The 19780-nt window shown below is 37.5% G+C and overlaps 1 protein-coding gene across 1 annotated transcript in view; it reads left to right on the plus strand.

Moving 5' to 3' along the window:
* WDR20 (WD repeat domain 20) overlaps window positions 1-12578 on the plus strand; it is a 47864-nt gene extending 35286 nt beyond the window's left edge. Inside the window, 3 exon segments of the mRNA XM_068160151.1 lie at window positions 92-289; window positions 291-1370; window positions 12489-12578. Of these exon segments, the coding sequence (XP_068016252.1) occupies window positions 92-289; window positions 291-1370; window positions 12489-12542 (1332 nt within the window). The 3' untranslated portion in view covers window positions 12543-12578.
* Window positions 12579-19780: the final 7202 nt, after the last annotated feature.

The following is a 19780-nucleotide window of genomic DNA, read 5'->3' on the forward strand; positions in this document are numbered from 1 at the left end:
CCCATCCCCCCCAGAAGCTCAGATTTACAGTTAATCATTAAAACTTTAATTTTCAGACTTTCTGATATGTATCTTCTTTGTTTTTTCACAGAGACTAATAGACAAGTCCAGAGTAACCTGTGTAAAATGGGTACCAGGTTCGGAAAGCCTTTTCCTAGTAGCTCATTCCAGTGGCAATATGTACTTGTATAACGTGGAGCACACTTGTGGTACCACAGCCCCGCACTACCAGCTACTTAAACAAGGAGAAAGTTTTGCAGTTCACACTTGCAAGAGTAAATCCACAAGAAAACCCTCTGCTTAAATGGACAGTAGGTGAGGGTGCCCTGAATGAATTTGCCTTTTCCCCAGATGGGAAGTTCTTGGCATGTGTGAGCCAGGATGGTTTTCTTCGTGTGTTTAACTTTGATTCGGTGGAATTGCATGGTACAATGAAAAGCTACTTTGGAGGACTGCTCTGTGTGTGTTGGAGTCCCGATGGGAAATACATAGTGACAGGTGGAGAGGATGACTTGGTAACGGTTTGGTCTTTCGTGGACTGTCGAGTAATAGCGAGAGGCCACGGACATAAATCGTGGGTCAGTGTTGTTGCGTTTGATCCATATACCACTAGCGTAGAAGAGAGTGACCCGATGGAATTTAGCGGAAGTGATGAGGATTTCCAAGACCTTCATTTTGGCAGAGATCGAGCAAATAGTACGCAATCTAGGCTATCCAAAAGGAACTCTACAGACAGTCGTCCAGTAAGTGTTACGTATAGATTTGGTTCAGTAGGCCAGGACACACAGCTCTGTTTGTGGGATCTTACGGAAGATATCCTTTTCCCCCACCAACCTCTCTCAAGAGCAAGGACACATACAAATGTCATGAATGCCACAAGTCCACCTGCTGGAAGTGGTGGAACTAACCCAGGAAGTAATGGAAACAGTATCACAACACCTGGAAACTCTGTACCCCCTCCTCTTCCGCGGTCAAACAGCCTTCCACACTCCGCAGTCTCAAATGCTGGCAGTAAAAGCAGTGTCATGGATGGTGCCATTGCTTCTGGTGTTAGTAAATTTGCAACCTTATCGCTACACGATCGAAAGGAAAGACACCATGAAAAAGATCACAAGAGAAATCATAGCATGGGACATATATCTAGCAAGAGCAGTGACAAACTGAACCTAGTTACTAAAACCAAAACGGACCCAGCTAAAACTTTGGGAACACCTCTCTGTCCCCGAATGGAAGATGTTCCCTTGTTAGAGCCTCTTATCTGTAAAAAGATAGCACATGAAAGACTGACTGTGTTAATTTTTCTTGAAGACTGTATAGTCACTGCTTGTCAGGAGGGATTTATTTGCACATGGGCAAGGCCTGGTAAAGTGGTAAGTTTTAATCCTTAATGCTGCATCAAAGAACTAGAACTCTGAATAGGTAGTTTTCTTGAAATATAAATGAATGTTGAATATAAAATTTCTTTATGCTTAATGTAAAAAAAAAAATCCTCAGAGCCATACTTTTGGATACTGCATGCCATATTTCTGAATGATTTGAAGTGTCTTGGATACAATTATTAAGTATAGTTGCCTTCCAGCAGAAGAAATAAATACTGTGCATCTAAACTATTGATCAGTGTTCTTATACTTAAAACGTAACCATAATATGGCGAAAGCTATTTATGTAAAAATGGAAGTTAAAACCTGTCAATCTAAAATAATTATAATCCTTATAATGTTTTGTACAAGATACACTCCCAATGAGAGTGGCTTATGAAAAGCTGCCTCTTCTAAGTCTAACGAGAAATGTGAGTCTCTGAAAAAACTGAAAACTAAAGTGGTTTATTTCTCCATACTTTTGTGTGGTGGCCTGCCGCTAATGTAAAACCACTTCTTATTAAAACATCAGCCATTTTGTGCACAGAGTTGTGAGCCCTTTACTGACTGTAGTTTGTGCTCTTGAAATTGTGAATCACTAATAGCAAGGAATTCTTAATTTTAGCCAGGTCTTGATTTATGTATTTAAGTTAGGGAAAATCATGCAAGCTTTCTCTAGTAGTTTCAGTGTTATGTTATTGTCAGTTTAGTTAGGCAATTTGATCACAAGCTTGTGCTTTTTGATGGCACCTGGTTTATTAGTTGAACCTTCATTAAAATATATTGCTAGATTTAACTCTTGTTAACACAGATAAGACTTTATTTTCCTTCTGTCCAATGTACAGCAAGCTAAATTTTGAATGAATATTAATGTGGTGATTATTAAAAAGTACTTTGTGCTACAATAGCTTTGTTTACAAACAACAGTTTAAAGGAACACAGCTATGAAAACATTACTAGCGCTGATCTAGCACGAAGGGCCATTATTGTTGTGAAAATGTCTGAAAGGGCACATAGGTTATCAACTAAAGAAATAATTGGGTAGTACCTCAATATTGCCACATTGGGCAATGTAAATGAAAATCTGATGTTCATTAGTTTTAACCATTTGGCTCATAAATTTGAGTTTTGAAGTGGAGATATTATATATACCTATATACCAAATCCTCCTTGCTATAAACTTTTAAGTAAAACTCAGTTTATTTTCAGTTTCTTTGAGATGGAATAAATTTCACTAAAGAGCTCTGTCCACTCTCCATCTTAATGCGCATTTTTTTAAAGGTTTAAAAATGCTGAAGCCTGTTCTGGGAACAAGGGAGGAGGGTATTACCAAAAGTATTTTTATTCCTATGAAATACAGATACAGCATTAATTAAAACAAACCCCCCCAAGAACAAAAAAACATAACAAACAACCAAACATTTTAAGACAGGAACACCCCCTCCCCCAAACACTAAACTATTAAAATGTCCTCAATTGAAATTCTAAAGCAGTTTCCACTTCCATGACTCTGTACAATTCATGTGTCTTATGAATTAACTTTATACTCATAGAGCAGTGCCTCAGATTTCTATTGTTACCTCTATTTTATTTTTGTTCTAAAAGTTCCTGTAGGTACTACTAAATACTACACTGTTAAATTTATTTTCCATGGCTGAGGTGGGTTTTCTTAGATTGGGTATTACTTAAATATTTCTGTGTATTGACTTTGATTTGGAATATGACATTTCAAATATTTCAGAGATAAAGTATGCAGTACCAAAAATCAGGATTTATGTATTGGCCAATATGGAAAACTTTAATTACAGGTAAGTAATTTTCATGCTAAAGTTATCACTTTCAAATTAATATATTGCACACTGATGTAAATGCCATATTGTTTAGGAAGTATTTACTTAGACATTTTCAAATGATTTTGTTTTTCTGTTTCACTTGCATTTCTAGTGAGCTCACTCTACTGGTAAAACCTAAATTTTGATGGCATGTTTACAGGGCTTTGGTAGGAAAATATTTGTGCCAGAAGGACGTTACGAGCATCTTTTTGTTTATAGGAAAGCACTTACTAATTTTATTTAATGAAAATTGTCAAAGTATAAAACACTCATGGTAATGTCTTTCTTACTGGGTTATATACCATGCATTTCTGTTTTGCCAGCTGTTCTATCCTAGGCTATCCTGTTACTCTGGGGTTTAAAGCTGCTATTTCTAGTCTTCCTTTTGAAATATGGATCCCCAAGTGATCTTAAAACTCCATCACTTTTTTTTCCTCTGCCAACTCTAGAGTGAAAGCCTCTGAATCTTGCTGCTTCTTCCATCATTGCCTCAAAAGGCCTTCATTAAATTCATGCCACTGCCAGCCTAAGGAAAGAATTGGATGGAAAACTGAAGCAGGCTTGCAGTGTCTAACACAATTTCCACTGAGCCAGTGCTCCTTTCCCTCTCATTTTTAATAGCCATCAAAAGATGCTCTGGATAATTGGTCACTGTGTGAAAAGTTTTCTTCATTTTTATGGTTGGGCTGGTGCTGCCATTAGTGAAAAATAATCCAGAACTGTCTCTTCAGCCGTGATCCTTATGATAGGTGACAGGCTGCACAGTGCTTACAGAGTGTCCTGACTGTTTATGAACTTCCCAAATCACTACTTCAGTGTATCATCATACCTTGAGCTTCCTCACTGGATATATACCATTCTTGCACTGCACTTCCAGAACCATTATACTAATTCCAAGTCAGCCTGAGGTGAAGTGAATGGCAAAATCCAATTAAAATCAAGTTGAACAAGGCTCAGGGTTCATTAGTTTCAATTTTTCACTCTTGGTTTTTGTTAGCCTGTTTTTGTGGAAGAAATTTCAGGGTGGTGAAAAAAATAGGTTGCCTTAACAAGAGTATGAACTTTCTGCTCCACATGGTGACAATTAGCTGTTGCCTCTCCTCACTGTCTTTCCCAGGCCCTGATGGATAACCTAAATGGGATCACAGAACTGTTGTGTTAATCTGAAAGTACAGGAAAATAATTTGAGAGGAAACCAAGGTAAACTTCCTGTGCTACTTTTATGGCCACTCAAACTGAGTTACAGGACCTGCAGAAGCAATTTAAAAAACCCACAAAACCCAATGATCCCCCCCCCCCCCCGTCAAAAAAACCAAAGTGGTACCTGGATATGCAAAACAAGTTTTCTCTGAACTTAGTGGAAAGAGGAACTATCTACATGATTTCTGTGTTTGACTTCAGAGTTAGGTGTTCTTGTATAGTGACTCCATTTTACCTACATGAAAGTTGCTGATTAGTGGTTTCCTTTGTAAGAAAGCTCAAGGTAAGATTGGCTAGAAGTATGAAGAGGTGAAATGGCAGTGTATAACCTAGCAAGATAAACATGCTACCATTTTGTAAAACAAATGCACATGAATTTATTTATTTGACTTATTGTACAGGAAAACTTAAATTATAACATCCTTGAATTTTCTAGTTAACTACAATTGTAGTACAGTATCATGTTTTAGTATGGCTTCTGTTGTAGTGAAAGTACTTAAACATTCATGTAGTATATTTGAGTGAGATGAGCAACTATACATACTAATTCTTCCTCAATGGAAAGGAGCATTTCATCATTACAATTGAAGTTCAATTGCTGGTATTTAAGTACTATCAAATAGATTTCTTTCGACGTGATACGGTATCTGTATAAACTTCAGGGATGATTATAGTAAAACTGAAACACAGCTATATGACTTCAGGTTACCATGCTAAAATTTGAAGCTTTCTGTAATGTGCATAATAGCAAAGTTGCACAGAGCATACCCACATTATCAGGGTGAACTTAAACCTAGTACACTGGTGTGATATTTATAGCAAGGTATGTGTGCGTGCGTGCGTGCGTGAGGAGGTGTGACTAGCGGCTCCAAGTAAAGCCAGGAGAGATCATAACCCTGTTAAAGGCTTTATGATGAGGATGTCTGGATTAGGAAATAACATGACTTTTACTAAACACTTTCTAGTGTTCTGAATTATCACCTCTTAAAATTTGATGATGTACTTGGAATGACTGTATATGTCTGCCCCTTTAACAACATAAAACTACTAAATTAATATTTAAAATGCTGGCCTGCTTATGTTACGATAATAAAACTTGTGTCAGTTAATTTACTGTCAATTTACATGTAAAGATTAAATATTTTTTTCTGCATTTTATGAATTCTGTATACTGGAGTCTGTTAAAGATTGACATGTTAGGTGATACTGTACAAAATTGTATTGACTACCTTTAGTGAAAAACAGAAGTAAAATTCATATGTATTTCCTTTTTACACTTCCATCTAATTTCTTGACAACTTGAATAAATTTCATAGAGCCTTTCTAACATGAACTATTGTTAATTTAACTGTTGCAATAATTAAGCTTTAAGAAGTATTGTTGGTATATTTATAATTTTAAGAAGATCATGTTTGTTTCATACTGCTTATTTTTAGCTGTTCTATTGTCACTGTTACAGCTGAAGAACTTTACTAAATACTTGACATTACAAAATAACTCGATGGGGTTGTCCTCTGTATACTGATGTTAAATAAAAATGTGTGATTGAACTGTAAATGTAGATAACTTTCAATAGTCCTTTCCACATTTGGGTTTTAATTTATCTTGCAGTCCTTAGGTGGTCTTAGCTATCATACTGTACTGAGCAAATGGCCACAATGACAGCCATTAGCTTGCCATATTTTAAAGTAAGAACTTGATTGCATCCTGTAACCTGCTCTGCGTGAATGTTTCACTTCATCTCAAGATGATTGCATACGTTTTGATCTTCAGATCTTGCTCATAAGGTCATGTCTCATGATATGTTTTTTTATTTTAGGACTAGAGTAATATGAAATAGAATACTTGTCAAACCACTTAACTCAGATTCAGTAAACGTGGACATGAATGTATCTATCCAGATGCTCTCTGCTTACCTATCAAATAGGAGCTGGGGCAGAGCGTTTTGCCTTCTAGGACTCTACAGGAGCTCTTTCCTCCGTGGACTCTGGTGCAGGGTATTTTCTTTATTCCAGCTTTAGATCTTGATGCTTACCTGATGAATGCTGAATTTGCAGCCCGAAGGATATGGCTGACTCAGAAGATTGAAGCATTTTCAGTCTAGAAGACCTGTGGCTGGTCTAGAACTGAACTCCTCTGCACTTAAAACTAAAATAGTGTAAAACTTTGACTGCAAAGGCAAAAGAGTTAAGACAGTGCCCTTTCATCTTAGTGGATATGGGATTGTGTAACCCTTGCACCAGTGGTTGTGTGTTAACTGATGAAGGGTCCAAGCAACTGATACTTACTAACGTTCTTCAGATGCACTTCAGGGCAATTTCAGTGAAAAAGGTAGAGACTAGAACTATCTCTGTCTCCTAGCTTTAGACTACATCTTTCTTATGTGAGCTTGAGAAATTTCTGGTACTTCAGAAGGTATTGATAACCCATCATAGTGGTCAACATATTTGCATATTCAAGAACTGGTGCCAATGGAGGAACAGAATGAAATCCATCCTGAAAGTTCTGGGAACATCCTGTCACATTGAATGATGCAAAAACTGGTAGAACAAACCAGTTTTCCCAACAGTCATTGTGAGCATGAAACAACTTTTAACTTCCACAAGTTCTGTGGTCAGTGCTCTGGCAAAAGACATCCTGGAACACGTTAAGAGTTGTCTTGTCTTCAATAATGTTGCACAGACTTCTCAGCAAAATAACTTACATGATCCCATTATCTTCTGGTTTTTGAAGTTGGATTTTAGGTAGGTGCTGATCAGGCTCATCAAACTCATTATGCTCATTTCTTCCCCTGCTTAAGACCGTGCTTATTTTACAACTGTCACAAGTGTGGTTGCCTTAAGTCATATGCTTTTACCTGAGGTTTTCCCTAGTTTATCTCATTTTCTTTTATTTTCTAATCTGAAAATTTTAAACTTTACTTTTTGAGGAAGTTAGAAAACTAATTGTTCCTAAGCATGTGGACCCTTAGTACCTAAATGAAGGTTAAGGTTGTATTACTTAAGCCATACCAGCTTTCTGCTGCCAAAAGTCTTTTCTGCTTTTCCCAACACACAAACAGTTGCATCATGTATTATTTCTTTTTCTTGACCATGTGTATCTTTCATTTGCCCATTGCATAATTGTCTTGAAGTAATCTTGCTCAGTCCCACTAGACAGCCTTCATTAGTCTTGTTCTGGTTTTCTGGTAGCCTTGACTTAGCTCATTGTCAATGAAAAGAAAAAAAAAAGGTGATACACCTCTGCTAGAAGGAAGAACTCTTTCATGTACACAGAAGCTGCATGTGAAAACTCCTCGATGTTACCAATGCTTTTACAAGATTTGGTGTCAAATGGTTTAATCATTCATAGTTCTCTGTAATACTATTAGAACAAAGAAAAAAAAGTCAAATGGAGAAAAAGAATACACTTAAAACTGTTTAGTGAACACACAGACTATGTCAAGATAGCTTATTTCCTATACCCCCCTAAATATTTCTCTATAGTATGTTATGTCAGTGCTCAGCATGGGTTTCCTTGAACATCGTCGGTTAATTAATTTTATGACTCCACTGGAAATGTGTCTCTGAAATGCATCTACTCTGAAATGCTGATTCATTTGAATAAGAAACTGTCACGCACATCTTAATTCAGCTGATTTGACGAAAGAACTGTAAACAAATGTAAAAAAACTCATTCTGTTTTGGCATACTCTTATTGCTCAAACACTGTACTGGACCATAGGCTCCTTTGTAAAGCAAAGGTCTCAGTCCAGACTCCTTTTTCCAGTTACTGCAGGAATATCACAGTTCTGGACCAGAATAAACTACCCATGGAATATTGTTTGAATAACAGATCCCCGTTATTTCATATACTGCCAAAAGCATAAATGGTTTATCAAGTAATTGCCATGTTTGTATGGGTATTTGTTAATTCTGCCATTTGTTGTTAGTTGGCTTAATTGCATTGGTGACACAACTTTTTGGGCTTTTTTGTGGGTTTGGTTTGGTTGTTATGGTTTGGTTTTTGTTTTTTTTTTCCCACACTGGTTGGTTGTTACACTGGAGATTTGGCTTTCTTTTGTCTTTCAGTTTCAAAAGGGGAAGCAGGAAGGCCGTGCAGAGTTCTGACATCCAGCGAGTTACTTAAAGCCTGTTGAGCTCTTGTCCCAGGCAAAAATCAGAATGTGCCAAGAGCAGGCTGAAGTAGCTCTGAGACATTAACTTCTCAGGTCCTGCTCACGTCTCCAAACTTGCAGTTTATCATCTAGATTAGACACTACATGTGATTGCAGCTTTGGCTCCAGTTTCCCTCATTCTAATTAACATGAAGAAAATATTAACTCAGTATTTACTGCTAGATTTTTTTCTAGTTAGTATCTTTCAGTTTATGGGGTTTTGGGAGGGGGTTTTGATCTTTCATAGAATTAGTTTCTGTTTTGAAACCTTGTGTTTCATATCTTTGGAAAACCCCCAGAGTTTTGGCTGGGTCACATATGGAATTTTTAAAGACAAAACCAAACCCAGAATAAACAAAACCAAAACGACAACCACCACCACAACAAACAAACAAACACACAAAAAAACCCAAACCACAAAAAAACTCCACCCTTCCACAATCTCCTGGATTGCAGGGTGGGGGGGGGGGCAGAAATAGGACAGTTAATACTGCTGCAGGTCTTTCTGACCAGATCACAGCAACGAGTGCCATGAATCTCTTAGGTGGAAATTACCTTACTGATTGCATTTGTTACAGCTTTTTGCTCCTACCCATGCAAGTCTATTTTTACCAAATATGCAAAGTTCTGTCTATTGAAGGAAGTCAGAAACATGGAACAACCCTAGCAACTTCTGCTGAAAGAGTCTGTGTTCAATGCTCTCATACTAATTGATGTAATAAAACCAACACCATCCTCTACAAATGAAGCACATTTCAGCTGTGCAGCATTCCATTAAGATGGCAAATGATGTAGCACTTCCTTGGAGAACCCTCTCTGAGATTGCAGTGAAGATTCCTTTATCAAATTCTTGACCTGGGTCTCATAACTGTTCTATTTCCTACCCCCTGCTAGACCCACATGCTGGCAAAATAATACTGCTAATAAAAGACTACATTTATTTTCAAAACTTTTTGGTTTCTGCTGCTTGCTCAGCATGATCTGTTTGTTCTTCAGCTTTAAGCCTGCACCACACAGCAAAGCTCTAGTTGCTGAATCTCAATTTTGTGTTTTGTGTCATGGCTGTAAAACTGCAGCTTTGCTGTTACACTAATAAGTGGCTGCGGCTTTTGCGCCATCTTTTACCACCTGTCTGGCTACACTGGGTGGTTTCATCACAGAAAGTACTGCAGTTTAATTTCTTTATTCTTTCTTTATAGGCAGGAGCTTTCTATACTTTTTTCATAACTACATCCATGTATTATTCCCAGAGAATGCAATTCCAAACATTCTAGTTCCACACCCTTTGTGTTACTGAGCAGACTCTTACATGTGTCAAACATTTATCTCTTTTTGGAGGCCCCACCTGTTTTCCCGGTAGATTTCTAAAGTTTCCTGTTATATCTAACATCATTGCCCTTGTTTGAAAAGCTCCAATACAGTAATGGCAAAAATCGGTAACCTTTTCTCATTACTCAAGATCCACCAAGAATAGTCACTGCTTTGATAAGACTTCTGTGCCTAGAAGACATATTCTTATTCTTGCTTTTCTTGGGTGAACACCTGACGTCTAAGATGTCATCTGAAATTAACTACTTGAAAGAACTCACAAAACTTCTGATCTCCCACAGAAGTGATGTTCTGAAATAGCCATCATTGCCTGGTAGTATCAGGCAGTACTGGCAAAGTTCTCGAAGCTTCTGTCTGCAGTAGCACAATGATACTGATCTTGTGATTCTTTCCACTTTGGTTTTCCTCTGGCTTGCTTGCTCAGAGAATTAATGCAGAGCAAGGACTGAAACCTATGGAGTTCCTAGCACTCATTTTACCAGAGATTTAAAGCAGGGAGTATTCACAGCTTGGGAGATGAAACCAGGGCTGAGTGACTCCTTCTTGGTCTTGGAACTTGAAATACAGAATTTGCAAGGAACAAGACTCCACACTGAACTTCAGTAGGTGTCACCTGTTTCTGGAGGGGTTGTAGGAATATGAAGCTGTCTTAATTTTGTTTCCTGACCCTTGGTTGCATTAAAAATCTGTAAATCTAATAGAAGAGTGCTCATTTATCATCTAGCATGATCACAAGCCTGTTAATAAAGACTCAGTATTATGTACTTACGTGCTTATAAAGCATGTATTTGCATATTAACAGTTTGGATCACTGAAAAGAATACCTTTGGATGCCTTTTCCAGCATATGTGAAAGTTGCTTATTGGATGTAATTTTCCATTCAGAAAGACCTCTCTATTGCTGCTGTATTTAGTGGACTTCTGAAGAGTGCTTTGGCAGTGAACTATAGAGTTCAAATTCATTCTCATCACTTCCAAACAAAACTTTCTTGACAAAAATTCTCAGAAGTGCTTTAGTTTGCTCTAAGTGTTCTGCCTTTTTTCACCATCTATTCCTTGACTAATAACTAGGAAACTTTTTTATTCTCTTCTCTTGAACTTTGCAGTATCTTTGCACATCCTGAGTGTCAAACAAGTTTAAAGACTAACCTGCTTCGGTCTACCTCAAAAGCATTTGATATCCATTAGACAAGTGAAAATAACTTTTAAAAAAAAGGTGTCCTGGTTCCTGCAAGTGTGACCTGTGGAGGGCACCAAATTAAGTGCCACGTGCTTCAGTATAGCAATGCAATACAGAATGTGTACAAGTGTACGCACGAGTACGCGCACACGCATGCGGTCTGCTATGCATCCTCCAACTGTATCCAGATTCATAATGTCTCTGAACTGGTAGATTAGATGTGTGTTAAAATGAGGGACTCCAGTTTCAGCAGGAGCTTGATGACTTGAATCCAGCCAGTCCAGCCCTCCTCCCACCTCTTCAGTCTCTGGGCAGGGTTTTTTCCCATCAGTCAGGACGTTTCCATTCTTGGCTCCAAGCAAGAAAGAGCTCCTGTAGGTTCTGAAGATGTGGCCTAATTCTACACTGTGTAAGTGCTGCATGAGCTTGTCTAGTTTGATGGATCTGAGTCACAGGATCTTAATTTTTAGGTAAAAACCTATGCTGGTTGCTGTTTAATTGCTAAAGTGCATTTATCATGCCTTACGTAGTAAGGAGTTGCACGGTGATACTCATTGATGTGCTTCCAGCTTAATTGCCACTGTGCTCCTCCACCTGCTGGCACTTACTGTAACCTAAATATTGGCCTTGCAAGAAGACTAAATGGTATTTTAATATTAAGCTTCTCTTAAGTCAGTCTGTTATATGGTTACTTTTATGTGAATGATCAAAAAGGGGCTACTCTACATGCATCTGAACTGGCATCTGCCCATTGATACCTGTCCCTTAGGTAGAGCTGCCTTAACCTGGAGCAGCAGCCTCTGCATAATAAGGGGCTCTGCACAGCTGTGGGACATGTCTGAAATGACAGTCAGTCACACTTCATCTGAGTGACCATGTAGGTAAACGAGCTGGTAGACATTTTCCTGAATGCAAGCTTAAATTGTAATGAGAAATCTTTACTGAGATCTTGTGCAGTGTCTCACTTTTTAAATTACCAAAGTAACTATTTGGTTAGATGATCTATTTTTCTATACAAAGCTTGTAATAGTCAGTAGCATAAAAGAGATTGAGCATTTCCCTGTATCAGGCTAGGTGTCAAACTTGTTGATATTGGAGTAGGCTTGTTTGTTGCTACCCTAATAAAATGCTGATTGCTTTTTTTTGGTGTATGATTCTTAAAGGTTTCACAGTTCACAACACCTCAGAATGCAAGGTAGATTAAATCAAATGCTGGATCAGGTTCATCATGTGTCATAAACGCACATGCTTTCTTACTGAAAGCTCTTTTGTGTGCTGCCTGACTGATGCAATAGTGGCTTAGATTCTTTTGTAGGAAAGACGGTGCAAGTGGTGGTAAAAATAAATTGTACTCATTTTAGCTTCAGGCTAAGAACTTTATAAAATTTATTCCAGGTTCTCTTGCTGGATTAATGTAAACTGCTTTGTTTGCAGGGTTTATTGTCATCCCAAACCCAGGCCAATTCTCCAAGTGGAACTGTAGTATAGCCATCACACTACTGCTAGCAAATCTCTGAACGCAGGACAAGAAGTAATGACAGTGGAACCAGGAGCTGTTCTTCAGGCAAAGAGCATCAGAAATTATAAAGTGGCAGAGCGTAAACATGGAATTATGTGAATCACATAGTAATCTGCAAAGGAATAATGTCATGAGTTCTTCTTACAGCTAATACTGCTAGGCTGCTCACCCAAGGAAGAGTTTTCATTTAAAAAAAAAAAAAAGCTTCCTTCGGTGCTGCAGGTAAAATAGTAACATTTTTGGGTTTCTTTATACTTTCCACGTCCAGTGTAATTTAATCTCTCTATATAAATATATAAATAAAAGATATATATATATATAGTGTAAAATAAAGTATGTTTCTTAACTTCTAGTAAGTTCAATGGTTAAACTAGTACTTCACCATTGTTTATTTTGCACTGATTTTTTTAACCAGAGGTGGCTAGAAGACAGCCTGGAATGCACTCATGGGAGATGAAAGTCATTACTTTCTGGCTTCAAAATGTTATTCAGGAAGATGGATGCTGCAATCATAGATTTTTAAAAGAAAATTGTTTTGCACTTAAATAGTTTAATGCTAATAGAGAATTACTTTAAAATTGGTGTCCAGACACCAGAAAAACTATGTTATGGAGAAAAGATCCTTTGTATCTATTAAACATTTATTTTAATATTGTTGTTTCCAACTGCAGTCGCCTCTGTATTATATGTATAAATAATGTAATTCAGTGAGGGGGGAGGGGATTAATGGATCATTACACTAGAAATTATCATTCATTTAAGAAAGTGATATTTCTAATTCAGAAAATACATATTAAACTACCTTGAATATGCATTTTTGTTTACTTTCTGTTCAAATTTGATCACTTTTGATGTAATCCTTTGTTGAATTAAATGTTTGGTACAGAAATACTATCTGAACTTTGTAGAACAAATTCCTTTCAAAAATACTTAATCCAGAACACTTTTCATGTTTAATACAGTTGAGCTTCAATTAGGAAACTGAAATAATGTTGGTTTATTCCCATGCTTAGTGGTTCATCTCTAAATAGATCATCCACCAGAAATCTTGCCAACAGAGAACTCCGTGGGGTCAGGATTCTGTAATCACATAGTCCCCCCTATTTGTCTTGGGAGTTGTGATCCAGCACTAGTAATGTACACGGTTTCTGACCTGGCAATCTAAAATTAGGTTAACAAACTGGAGTAGGTGCATTTCTGAGACAACTTGTTTGTCTTGCATCAGGCATCTCATTTATAATTTGGTGCTCTTGAACTGATCATTGTTACGGAGGGAGACGTACCCGTGCATTTGTGTAGTTTAATGCTGCTTGTCTGAACACGTTATTTTTAATCACCCAGCAACAGAGCACTTGTATTGATTTCAGTAGTTCTTGCAAAGATTAAAGAAAAACAAGAAGAGATGCTGTTCCACGTCAAGCTGCAGAATGACAGAAGATAGAAGCATTTACCATATCTTTCCCTTTATTCCATGCAGCAATATTTGCAGTTTGTTTTTCGCTGAGTTGTGCAGCCAGGCATCAGGCAGGACAGGAACAGAGGCTGCTAGCCTGGAAACATGGAACTTGCAGCGTATGCATGCGCTGTAGCCAAGGACACATTAAAGCCCTTCCTGCTCTCCAGTAATAAAACGAAGTAGACTTTCTCAAGGTGCAAAAAAACTTTAGACGCTTTCAGTTCTTTCAGGAACTGAATGAAAATTAGGGGAGAAACAAATGCAGTAGTTACTTGTAACTGTGTCTTATTCTTGTAGTGGGGCTAGTGTGTGGACAACTACCCATTACATTGATAAGCTGGCAATTAGATTATCTACTTCATTAAAGATGGAGCTGTGCTGTACAATTCTTACCTCTTTATGTTCTTCTGAAGTAGGAAGAATGGGGAACATACTGAAACTGAGCAGGATTATTGATTGGAATTTTCATTTTATTAAAATAGTGGCCTTAATTGTTAAAATACAGATAAATCTTGTCACTGAAAACTAGTATAGTTACCTGCCTGCAGGCTTCTTATATAAGCACTTCATATGCTCTGAGTCAAAAAGAAACAGCTGAGAAAATGTGTAATAACTTGAAAAGACTTTTCTCCTTCATCTGGAAAAAGACAAAAGCATTATGGAAAGGACCCTAGTATCCAGAGTCAGGGCAATAGCAGCTACTTGCATATGCATTTGCAGAGAATGCTACAAATCATAGTTCTCATAGTTCAATAGCATACAAGGAATGGATGTGGTTTTTCTCTTTAAAGCCTTTTCTTTACTATTAGGCAATCATCCAGAAGCTTGACTGTCCATCCTGCCATTTATTTCATATGGAAAAAATATTTTAGAAAGAAAAGGGATACTAATAACTTACCTGGAAGGAACTTAAAAATTCTGCTATAGATACAGCTCTTAGTAAGGCTTTTTTTCTACTGTGTTAAAACGTGTGTGGAACACAGATTATCTCAATATGGAATTTTAGCTGGAAGAATGAGGTAGGAACAATATACGCCAGTCTGTTGTTTAATGTTGAGTGTATTTTAACTGTAAAGCAGGTAGTAAAACTTAAGTTTGGCTTACTCATCCAACAGCCAGGGAAGTGTAAATTGTCTCCAGAGGTGTAACGGAAAAGAACGTATGAAATAAATGCCTGTGAAGCATCATATGTGCCATTCTGTGTAAGATCCACCTGAAAGCATAAAATAAATTAAGATAACATTTCAACAGGGTTTTCACTTCAAATTTCCAATTCCATATGAAAAATGATCTGCTGAATGTGAAGCGCCTTTTTCCTTATAACATCTTGACAGCCCCACACACAGAGTGATATGACAGCAAAATGCTGGTAATGTGCAGGATAATACTCTGATACCCTTTTCTCTCTAAGTTAAAACTTCCCAAAATTCCATCTTCCTATTTTTCATGGTCTATGAGTAATTACCCACCTGATGTGTTAATTATTAGATGCAAACAGTTACAATAACTCTTCTTAAAATGGGAAAGAATCTTGTTCATGTTCAATCTGAAGGAATTTATTTCATTTGTTAGTTTAAATGTTGAAATGTTTAAACTTCAGCATCTATGTTTTGTGGTTTCCGGAAAAAAATATGGGAAGCTACAATTAATTAATCTCCCTTAGAAGCATACTGTTGGTAATGTGAGCCTTGGCCTACCATATAATGCCACATAAGAGCTCTGAGCCTGAATGATTGCTCAAATTTGGGTAATGAGATTTGTCCTTTTTTTAATTTTGTAAGAAATTAATAACTGCAGAGAACAAGATCCCTCAGATACAATGCTACCTATTTTTAGACAATCACTTTTATTGCTGCACATCATGCTAAACTCCAAACACATCAGCACTAAGCAACTCACCATCTTCCTCTCTGGCAAAAACACTGGATCAACTCATGGCACCTTTTCCTCAGAGTTCCAAAGGTAAGAAGACAGAGGTTACGGTTACCCTGTGTTACCTGTACTTCCTAAGCTAGCAAAACACCTTTCTTCTGTATGTACATAAATCTGTGCTAAATGTTCACACTAACACTGGATTGTCTTATTGTGGATGTTCTCTCTCTGCTTGATCAGTATGAGCTGCTAAGATGAAAGCACAACCAAGGCAGGAGATGGTCAGCTATAACAAGAGCAGCAGAACTCAGCCAATCCCTGTCCATGCACTGCTACCCACTGCACTTTGAGAGCATATTTTCAGCCTAGAACTGCAGGACAGTCAGCATCCATCCTGTATGAGTGTAAGCTTACCACTATATTCTGCTGTTTAATTCTCCCATTATGATGATGTTCTAGCTACTAGTGTAGAACACTTACTCCACTAAAACTTAGTAACTTTAATGTGATCTGCTACCCAGTGTGTATTTCAATAGCGCCTTGTGCACAGCAGTGACATACAACATGACCCATGCCTGCCTTCTCACTGCTTGTTTCTACTTTTTTGTTTCACAGAGAATTGTGAACAGCAGCAGTCTCAGAGGTGCTTGGCTACTGGAAAAAAAAAAAAATAAACAAACTGATCAATTCCCAGTTATGAGCAAAGTAAGAAACATTCAAAAATACAACCACCAGAAAAAAAGCAACTTGCAAAACTTGTCCTGCACACATACTTGGTAGGCAGAAGATTTTTAATCCTCCAGACAAGTATGACTTGCATAAACTTACTTGTTTTTTAAATAGCAAAATTCTTTTGTAGAACATCACCAAATTTAAGTAGTGCAAATTAAGTATTGCAGGTTTTTGGGAGATCTCAGGAGTTACAAAAGCAATGGTATCAAATTGCAATAATTACTCTTTCCAGAAAAATAAAAATGCTGCCTTTGACTCTGCATAGTGCTAGGAAGCTAACAAATTGTAACTGATGATCTGTGTGCAAAATTTCTGCCGGTTGATGTGTGCTTTTACTGCTCTCTGAAGCGATTAGCTGCACTATCAGTAACTGTTAAACATTTTGATTAGTATTAAGATCAATGGCTTAAAGAAAACTATGATTAAATCTGATTTGCCTTTCAAGCAGGTATGAAGTTGCTTTAGCTTTTAGATATATAAAAATATTCTGCAGTTACAGGAAGTACAAACCCAAGCATCTCACCTGACTGCATAATCTGCAGGCTGCAGTTACTGAATACAGGAGGTGAATGCTTTCCAGCACTGGCTGCAAAGTCAGATTTTTTTTGCATCTAAAAAATATACAGAAGTTAGCTGTCCATTGCTAATACTGCAGCTCAAAGAAGCCTTTCTTGTTATTTTGAGCCAACTCCCTCCTCCATCGGGTTCTAAAAGGAAACAATACTTAGGAAGTTCACCACAGTGTGCTGTAAGCTTTGCCAGAGCAGTGCTTTAATTAAATATTGACACCCTTCAGGAACAGAATACCAAAATGGGGGGTAAGCAGCCATCACAATCATGTGAGGTTTTCCTGCAGGTTGTCAGAGAAACAAAATGAGGTGCTGCTCTTCCTGTTACATCACTAACAATGGAAGCACTGCATAGTCTCACTGCATAGTTGTGTTTTCTCCTCATGCTCCAAATCCCTTACAAGGGGATCAAAACTTCCTCCTCTTCATTCTAGAGCAGGTAACCAGAAACGTTTTGGGAAAGACTTAAGTGTCCTCTGTTTCTCCAGTTGCTGAGGAAAGAGATCTGCAGTATGCTCTGTAAAACATATTTTGCTGTTACACGTTAATGAGCAAGTTAGAGCCTATATAAATCTAACAGAATGTAACATAGAGAGTTCATCACTTTCCTTATGTGCCTGGAAAAGTGCCATGTAGAAGGACAGGAATCAATCTGCCTTCTCCAGAAAGATAACATTTTGGTAATTCTCCACAAGGAGGTTCATATTGGTTTGTTTTTATCCTGGGCTTTCCTAAGGGAATGTGGGGGGGAGGGGGGGGGGGAGGGGATGGAATTTAAAAAAATCAATTCCTGATTAATAAAAATAAAATTAAATTTAAAAAAAAACATCAAAACTTGGCAAATGCAACTTCAGCTGGGTTTTAGTGGGTTGGTTTTTGGGGGGTTGTTTTGTTTTGAAGCTACTCCCTCACTTGATGGTCCTTGCAATTTTTCCTGAAGGAACTTCTTACAAAGCCTACACTGATGAATCCAACAACTGAACAATGGGAAAAGTGTCTGTTCCTGTGGGAGGAGAGTTCATGCTTTCAAGCTTAAATGCACAGCAAAAAATAATTTATACATTTTTTTTGCTACTATAATTTGGACTTTTGAGTAAAACCTCTGAGTTTTTCATGCAATACTAACCTCTCTCTTACCTGACACTATAGCAAACCCTTAAAAGTTGAGTATTTTTCATATAGCTTGAATACAAACAAAGCTTTAGTTTGCCAGAATTTTTAATTGGATTTTAATTATTTGGTTTTATTATTCTCAGAGTCAAATGCAAGTTTAGGATTTTTCTAGTTATCTAAATACAGGATAATTATGTTTTTTAAAATTAAACTTGGATTTGCTAAAAGTGTAGACTGAAATACCTGAAAAGGCAAAAACTGATTTTCTGTCTCTGCTACAACTTCATCTGTACAACTCTCTAATTCAAAGGCAGCCAGCAAAAAGAAGAAAAAGCAAATGTTGAACTGACCCTTTAAGTAGCAGCAAGTATGACAAGAGTCTACCAAAGGGATCATGTGGTATCACAGCTTCTAAAGTCTAACTCGTGTTTCAGGGCTTTGGGGGGAGGGCTGGAACTGCATCAGACCAAATAAAGATCAGTGTTTAGGCAGACTGAATAAAACCAAGTAATCAGCTTAAGTAAAACATTTGTTTCTAGCTAACAAACTCAGTGCCACAAATTACTTTCTCTACGTGGGCTGACAATTCATCCACTTAAATATTAACTGCCTTTGATTTTCCATTGAAATTTGCCACAAATGCAGAGGTACTTGCCCTGATGTATTTCCTGCTACTCCTAAATTTTGTGTGCTTGTGTATCAAGTGCCCTAAAATGTCAGGGTCAAAAAACAAAACACATCAGTTTTGCTTTAGGTGAAGTTTGGATTCCGTGCAAAGAAATATGTTGATGGAATTGTGTTCATTGTACTGCAAGCTAAGTACCAGCACCATAACAAATTCCACTTTGATACACTTTAAATAATAAGCACACAGCATTCCCCCAGTTTTTAATTTTGGTCTTCAAGATTGAAATAATTTGAAGTCACTTGCCAAAGTTCTTGAAAACAAGGGTGCTGTAATGCTTGATGGGCAGCAATTCTCTCTTCAGGTTGATATTTTATCATTGCATACAGGAGACAAAATTGGGCACAAGAGGAGATACTTCTTTTCCTTTTTTAAAGGGGAAATCAATACTGGCAAATCTTGACCTCTGTTTAGCAAGTTGAGAACACAGTTATTCACGTGTATTCAGAAAGAATTACAATCTACTGAAAAACAATATTCTCATCTGATTTAGGTACTCATCTATTATGGACAAGTAAGTAATACTTGAACAAAAATGTTTTCTTTCCTAGCATGTTGGAAAAAGATTGGCCTGAAAGATACTATGGAAACAAAAGACCACATAAGATTGATGTGGGCTCAAATTTCCTCTGCTCTGCCTACAAGGATCATGAATGCACGACTGTCTCTGGGTAGGGAAAGAGGACACCACTCTGGGCAGCATCTGTCACAACAGAGTTAGATTTTTGTGGCGGCTCCCTGAGCAGAAGCTGCACACAGTTTTACAGTTAGTGTGGACAG

This window comes from Melanerpes formicivorus, unplaced genomic scaffold (genome assembly GCF_026170545.1).
Source record: "Melanerpes formicivorus ecotype bairdi unplaced genomic scaffold, bMelFor1.0.p_v2 SCAF_48, whole genome shotgun sequence".
Classification (NCBI taxonomy): Eukaryota; Metazoa; Chordata; class Aves; order Piciformes; family Picidae; genus Melanerpes; species Melanerpes formicivorus.